The following is an 8,618-nucleotide window of genomic DNA, read 5'->3' on the forward strand; positions in this document are numbered from 1 at the left end:
CATGAGTTCAAAGCCAGCCTCAGCAAAACCGAGGCGCTAAAGAACTCAGTGAGAACCTGTCTCTAAATGAAATACAAAATATGGCTGGGGATGTGGCTCAGTGATTGAGTGCCTCTGAATTCAATCCCCGGTACCCACCGCCCCCCAAAATAATAAATAAATAAAAATATAAATATAAACAACTGGGGATATAGACCAGTGGTAAAGTGTTCCTGGGTTCGATCTCTAGTAGCATACAAACAAAACAAAAAAGAAACAAAAAACTAAACAAACAAACCCCCCTACTTTTTCATAACAATATTTATATTTTCTGTGGACATTCTATCAGTATAGTCTTATAATGGATTTCTGAAACACTGATTTAGAAACTATTCTGCTTCTTCATTTTTCTAAGCTGTCCATAATATTTCCTTAAAAATGAACTCTTCCTACACTAATCAAAAGGCTATCATAATTTCTGTAAAAGTCTCTCATGGTATAACCATGTAAACATATAAGAATTCAACCAAAATTTGCAGTAAGCCCTTCACCTAGGTTCATAAAAAGATATATTTCCTTAGTGTATTTCATAATGTTCAATTTAAAAAGTCAACAGCTGTACTATTTAATCATATGTTATCTTCTATTTCTATGATCTGATGTTTCTAATCAAAAAAACCATGATTACAAATACTGAATAATAAGTTTGAGTACCTATTGAATTTATTCTCTGTCTCATTTGGGAGGTCTCTTTTGAATATTCTTATTTGGAAAATTTATCCTGAACAAAAAAATAAGGATTTTTTGTTAGAAATAATTCTCCATGAATACCATAAAAATCCAATTTCATTTTAGTGCAAATTAATAAGTCTCCAGATATTTTAATTTTTATGCCCAGTCATCTCTTCAAGTCAAGAGGATGACTTATACTTTTTTTTTTCTTTCTCAGTTTTCTGAGATACACAATTAATGAAACTGGCACTAGACTTATAGGCTGACTTACAAAAACATCAAGTAAAGGGGAATGAAGACAAAAGAATTACCTCCAACTGTTCAAATAAAAATTTAAAAATTCATTAAATCAGTGAATATTTAAAACAAAAAGGACTTTATATTTTAAACAGAGAGAAAAAACTAAAATGAAAATGAAACTTACTGGGTTATCTGTGGAATCATCAGCCAACTGTAAACCAAAATAGTCTCGTTCAGTCAAATCAAGATGCTTGAAGACTATATCCAACAAAACTTGTCCCAGCTCATTTTTCTGAAAAGAAAAATAACATGAAACCAATTTTGCTTTATAACCTGCTTGACTTTTTGTCCTCTTCTATTAAAATGGCAAATGTCTCTATACCAATGACTTGGTTCAGAGAAAAGCCTTCACATTTAATAGTTTTTAAAAACAAACTGGTTCAAGAGTATATAATAAATATGAAGATATAAAGAAACCTTTGAAAATGTCTCTTGCTTTCAGGTTATCATCATGGTATTTTTATCAGTACCACATTAATTATATGTGTATATAATTAACATGTAGGTACATAGTATGATTAACATATGTTAGTTACGTATAACTCCATGTCATTTTTCTCATGTCTTTTCTTGTATCTAAATTATGACTGAAAAGTAACTGGCTTGACTAATTATAATTGAAAATATAATTTTGTGTAAAATAATGCCATGAAAAGGGAAACAAAAGATGTTAAAAATACAGCAAATGTGATAAAGGACTATTATTTCATTATGATGCTCAGAGAACTTCAGGAAAATGTCTCATTTTAACCTCACACTAACCCTACAGTAATAAATAAATTATTTATTATTCCCTTGTTTTAGTAATAGTAACTATAACTTCCCCAAGTTCCATAGTTACTAAATTATTGCACAAAGACATGATTGTACAATTGCCTAAAAAAAAAAGAAATGAAACTAATGAATAAAAACAGAGAAATGATTAACATGTTTAGTAATAAAAGAAATAAAAGTGGGACATTACAACGACAGAACATGTGTAAACAACAGTGGAAAAAAAACCCTGGTGAGCAAGATTTAAAAATACTAACTACTGCTAACATTGTAGATAGATATAACCTGTTGGGAAAGGAATTTGAATTAAACAAAAGCAAAAACAATGTTAACTACTTCTGGGATGTTGAATCTGAGTAATGACATAAAGCCCAAAACTGGGGGAAAGAACTATACACACCAGTATGTTCACTGCAGTGTTATTTATACAAGAGAAATAATAGAAAACACAGCAGTAAATAGTGGTATATTTTACCACTACTTTATCCATTCATGAGATATAGTAGTTTGGAAGCTTCTAGCTGTAAATCAGAATCCAATCTCAGAGCTGAAATATTAAGAACATTTTAATAGAGGTACAATAGATTCCAGAGCTAACTAAGTCAGTAAATAAAAGACATAATCAAAGGGGCTGGGGTTGTGGCTCAGCTCGTCTGGCATGTGCGAGGCCCTGGGTTCGATCCTCAGCACCACATTAAAAAATAAATATATAAAATAAAGGTATTGGTCTAACTACTTTTAAAAATTAAATGTTTAAAAAAGACAATCAAGGACCAGGTTTCTTTCCATGTCTCTTATCTGCATTCCAGGGTTGGCTATTTTGGGGTGCCGTGAGCAAGATTATCACAGCAATTCCAAAATTTATACGCACACAGGACAATGTTCAAAAGAAAGCATTTCCTTGTAAACTTATTTTACAAAGAGCTTCCCTTCATGTCTTATTGGCAAGAACTGGTAAAATGATTATTTACCAAACTCATCAATGGCAGGAAGTATGGGTTTCAAAAATAGGGCTTCTCAATGTTGCTGCCCATTCAATTACCTGAAAATATTTTTTATATTGATGAAACCTACCTCCTGGCCCCTCTCCTATTCTGATTAAACTGACCTGAGGAAGAGATCGAGCATTAAGTCTTTTGAAAAGTCTAAGGTGAGTTTGATGTACTTGTCTAGATGGGATGTAACAGAATCATTTTCTGCTATGCCTCCAGCTGACTGCAACTAATAAACATGCTAAAATGAAAATTTTTTAAACTCTGAAATGTGGAAAAAGGCAGCAAGGCTATGGTCAGATCACATATGGCTTTATAAAATACTGTGTAGATATTAAAAATTTTAAGACAAGATAAATTAAGAGACTCCTATGATAATACCAAGTATAATGGAGACCTAAACTATACTGACATCAAAAATGATAAACTGATCTATTCATTAAGGCAGAATTGGCAAAAAAGCAACTGACTATAGATAAGGAAGGATGGAACATCAAAGACAATGTGTGTACGTGCCTGCATTATTCAAATATGTCATTAGTGGTACCATTCACTGATGGAAGGAACACTCCATGAACAAACCTCAGTTTCAAAAACCTATATTATATAAAAAATTGTTTAATATCTCTAGCAATTATAGAAATGCAAATTAAAAACACACTGATATTCATTCTATCTCCCTCTAGTCAGAACGGCAATTACCAAGAATATAAGTAACAATAAAGGCTGGAAAGGAGAAAAAGGTACACTCATACTTTGCTGGTGAAACTGCAAATTGCTGTGACCTCTCTGGAAAGCAGCATGAAGATTCCTCAGAAAAACCAAATGAAACCACCATTTGACCTGGTTCTCCCACTCCTCAAAATATACCTGAAGGACTTAAAATCAGCATATTACAGTGACAAAGTCACATCAATGTTTACAGCAGCTTAATTCACAACAGCTAAGCTATGAAACCAACCTAGGTGCCCTTCAACAAATGAATGAATAAAGAAAATGTGGTACATATACACAATGGAATATTACTCAGCCATAAAGATGAATGAAATTATGGCATTTGACAGTAAATGGATGGAACTGGAGACTATGCCAAGTGAAATAAGCCAACCCCAGAAAACCAAAGGGCAAATATTTTCTCTGATATGTGGATGCTAACACACAATAAGGGGGAATAATACAAGTTCACTGGATTAGCAAAAGGGAAAAGAAGGGAAGGGACCGAGGATGAGAATAAGAATGAATGAATCAGACACCACTTTACTATATTCATATGTGAATACATGATCAGTGTAACTCCACATTTTGTACTACCACAAGAATTAATCTTAATTAGAATAAGCTATACACTCTATATATGTATATGCACATATCAAAATACACTGTATTGTCTGTATATCTAAAAAGAACAACAAAAAAGGAAAAAAACCCTATATTTTGAGGGCTTATGATTCAACCAAAGGAAGAAGGATAGAAGAAGGACTTAAAAATCCAACTGCAAGCTGGGTCCAATGGTGTATGCCTATAATCCCAGCTACTCCAGAGGATGAGGAAGGAGAACTGGAAGTTGAAACCCAGTCAAGAAACTTAATAAAACTCAGTCTCAAAATAATATTTCAAAAAGGGTTGAAGGTGTAGATAAGTGGTAGAGCTTCCCTGGGTTCAATTCCGAGTACCTCAAAAAAAAAAAAAGAAAAAAGAAAATAAATTTATCATTCTTTGCCCTACTATCCATTTTCTGTTGCCAATAACATAACACCATATATTGGGATGGTTTTTTGGTTTTTGTTTTTTTCTTTTTGCACCAGGAATTGAACCCAGGGGTGCTTAACCACTGAGCCACATCCCCAGCCCTTTTTAATATTTTATTTAGAGACAGAGTCTTGCTGAGTTGCTTAGGGATTTGCTAAATTCCTAAGGCTGAGCTTTTGAACTTGTGATTCTCCTGCCTCAGCCTCCTGAGCTGCTGGGATTACAGGCACGAGTCACTGTACCTGGCTTGACTGCAGAGTTTTAATCAAGAAAAGTTTCTTTAGATTCTTGGTTCTGAAGGTGCAAAGTCAAGGGGCCACATCTGACAAATGGCTTTCTTGTTGGCAGAGTCCTAAGACAACACAGATCATCACAAGGCAAGAGAAAGGGGGAGAGAGGGAGAGAAGGTGGCAGGGGATCTCCATCTCTATCTCTTGCTCTCTTCTGAACTCCCTCCCACTAGACACTAAAATTTACGCAGCATATGTGTGGCTCTGGGCTCAATCCCCAGTACCACAAGAAAAAAATAAACCACTAGGATTCAATTATTAGGGGAAAGCTCCATCCTAATGACTTTATATAATCCTAATCACCTCCCATATGCCCCACCTCTAAAACGCATCCACCCCCAACACACAACTGGGAATTGAACCCAAGGCCTCACACATCCCTAGGCAAGTGATCTATTACTGAGCCACATCCCTAGCCCACCAAAGACCTCACCTCTAAAAACCATAGTCAGATTGAGTTTCTGCACTTTTAATACCTTATAATAGGGATTAAATTTCAACATACAATCTTGGGGGAACCACTCAAGCAATATCCAAACCATAGAAATTGCTAAGGCCTAGTGAGGTGCTATTTTGATCCAATCCTCAAATCCCTTACTAATCATGCACACCTCTATGCTTGCACATTCTTACCTAATGACAGCCTCCTTGATTTTCCCACACTAAACTCAATCTCTACTCTTCTAACAGACTTACCTGAGGCTTGTTTCTCAGTTCTGAACTGTGCTCTAGTGCCACCACCTGTGACCACATGTACCTTCCACGCTCCCAAGTCATTCTATGCCTTTACCACATTTTCACTTTCTTATTACTTAACACCATCATATATATATAAATTATATTTATATATGTCTCACACTAGAAAGCTCCAGAGTAATAGTCTTATTATCAAGTTACTAGAATCTGGAACACTGCCAAGCATAAATAAATATTTGTTGTTGAATGAATAAACAATAAATGGATGAATAAATGATTCACTGTCCGACCGAGAAGCAATACATATTTGAGAGTCATCAGTCTGAGAACTGAAGCAGATAAAACTGCCCTGTATCTAAACAAAGAGTAACATGACAGGTGAAAGAGAATTCTGGAATGTACCAGAGATTCTAAGAAGTCTGTCCAAAAAAGGACACCAATAAATATTTGGTTTACTGAATTTTGGGTTTTTTTTTTTTTTTTTTGGACCAGGAATTGAACCCAGGGGTGTTTAACAACTGAACCATGTTTTATTTTGAGACAGGGTCTCACTAAGTTGCTGAGACTGGCTTTGAACTCATGATCCTCTCCCTCAGCCTCCCAAGTCACTGGGATTACAGATGTGCACCAACTGTACCCAGTGGTTAGTTGAATAATTAAATGATAAAACAGCATATAGAAGCAATTATAAAAGTGTATGTGGCTTTTGGTCTTTGGAGGTACTGCCAATCTTTCTGTTTTTCTTATTTTATAAAAGGACCAGTTAGAGAACAGGGCATTTAAGGGTTATCTCTAAAGCTTAAGGAATAATTTATCTGCAGATAAACTAACTTGGTAAACTGTCTCTAAAGAGGAAGACTGTCACTAGAATCTTATCACTAGAATCCTAGACCAACGATTGTCTATCTAAGTTAAGATTCTTGTTGGCAGGCCAAGTATAAGGAGAGACTGCGTTAGACAAGGCTGTGGGGAAGATGAAGCAGCAGCTCTCCAGATATACAGCAGAGAGAACAGGGCAATGCTTTAGAAAGTGGCAAAATGGAAACAATAAACACTAGGCTTAGTCCTTATTTAGCTAGTTAATGTGTGGTGTTGGATGAATTTTTCTTTCCATGCAGGCTAATTTCATGGACCCTAAAATACGAGAAAGACTAAATCAGTAGTTCCAGATTATGCTGTGTAGTATTGTTGGGGTTCAGTGAGTGTACTCAGGGCTGATGTAATGAGAAAGAAAAGTCCAAGACACCTCACTTTAACTACTAACTATAATTTGATCCATTATACATATACAGTTCATGTGTGCATGAGTATACCTTTATTAGGAAAAGAAGAAGTCTATTAAAAAGTGTTTGAAAACAACTAGACAATCTCTAATGTCCCTTGTGACACTAAGATTTCATATTTCTAAAGATGCTGTCCTGAAGATAGGTAGGACTATTTTCCTTTTTTAAAAAAAATTTATCTTTTAGTTATAGGTGGACACAATATCTTTATTTTATTTTTATGTGGTGCTGAGGATTGAACCCAGGGCCTCGCGCATGCTAGGCAAGTGCTTTACCTCTGAGCCCCAGACCCAGCCCCAAGGACGAAATATTTTCCATAAATGAAAAATACAGTTATGAAATAGGTTAGGCAGGTGAGTAAGACAAAGTTACAGAAAGAGTTCCCTCCATAATATTTAGTGCAAAGTCATAGTAATGACCCTCAAGTGTGACTGAAGGGCTCAGGGGGTAGCTCAGAGGCAAAACACTTTCCCAGCATGAGGCTCTGGGTTTGATACCCAGTACTACAAAAAAAAAAAAAAAAAGAATGAATACTTGAGAGCCTTATCATACTATGAATTCTGATCACCTTTCTGGATGAAGAAAATATATCACAGGAATAGGTTTCTCATTGGAGGGTTAGGGAAAAGAGATTAGTAATAGGTAACATAAATTTAAGAGAAAAACAACCAATGGTTTTGAAAATAAAAGGTTACTTACTAATGGAAAATTTAAAATTTAGTAGTGTCTTAATGAAGTGGCAACTGATTTCCTTCTCTGCAGAAAACTCATTTATAAAACAGAACAGGAAAAAGCAATACAGCCTTCTAAAAATAAAGTATAAATTCTATAGTTTTTCCTATAGTCAATGAAAAACTTTTCCCATGCAGAAAAATGGTCTCAAGAAGTAAGCATTATGCTTAATGAAGTTCATACTAATATAATAACATTTATTGAATACTAATGATTGTCAGACACTATTGTAAAGTATATGTGTATTGACTCATTTAAACATAAAAAAACCAAAAAACATGAAGTAAGCACTATTAAGATTCTTTAAAAGTGAAGAAGCACAGGGAGATACCACAGACTTCTAAATATTATACAGGTTTGTTAAGTGGCAAGGCTTATACACTCTAGCCAGGTTATGTGGGTCTAGAGTTGCCCAGAGCCACTATGCAATACTTTGCTTCAGATAATTATTTTGCCTTGGTCAACAATGAAAGGCTATTTATATTTGGTCCTCCCATCTTAGGGGGAAATTATTTAAGCTAACGAAATTATTTAAGCTAACTATACACAATTGCTTTGTATATCCTATTTTAAAACACCAACTTCCTTTACAGCAACATGGCAGACTAGATGATCTAAAAAGTCATGAAACAAAATATCTAGAAGTGCTGGATAACATATAAAATTGGATAAAATATAAAATAGGATTGCACTCTTAATCTGACACAAAATCTCCAGGATTCACAAAGAAAGAAACAGAACTTGGGTATAAACTGTGCTGGGGTTGCCTGGAAAGGTTTGTGAAAGAACAAGCAATTTGCTATGATCCCAGCAACTCAGGAGAGACTAAGGTAGGAGGATCACTAAGTTCCAGGCCAATCTCAGTAATTTAGCAAGGCCCTAAACAACTCAGCAAGACCGTGGTTTCAAAACTTTAAATGAAAAATAAAAGAGCTAGATATGTAGTTCCGTGGAAAATGCCCCTGGATTCAATCCTCAGTACCAAAAAGAGAAAAGGAGAAAGGAAGGAAGGAAGGAAGGAAGGGAGGGAGGGAGGAAAAGGAAGGAAGGAAGGAAGGAAGGGGGGGAGGGGGGAGGGGGGAGGATGGGAA

The 8,618-nt window shown here is 35.2% G+C and overlaps 1 protein-coding gene across 1 annotated transcript in view; it reads right to left on the reverse strand.

Moving 5' to 3' along the window:
• The window catches only part of Ptpn4 (protein tyrosine phosphatase non-receptor type 4), a 126,363-nt gene that overhangs the window by 103,186 nt on the left and 14,559 nt on the right, over positions 1 to 8,618 (reverse strand). Inside the window, exon 2 of the mRNA XM_048810443.1 lies at positions 1,136 to 1,243. Within this exon, the coding sequence (XP_048666400.1) occupies positions 1,136 to 1,243 (108 nt within the window). The remainder of the gene's footprint in view (positions 1 to 1,135; positions 1,244 to 8,618) is intronic.

The sequence above is a fragment of the Marmota marmota genome, unplaced genomic scaffold, assembly GCF_001458135.2.
Source record: "Marmota marmota marmota unplaced genomic scaffold, marMar, whole genome shotgun sequence".
Taxonomy (NCBI): Eukaryota; Metazoa; Chordata; class Mammalia; order Rodentia; family Sciuridae; genus Marmota; species Marmota marmota.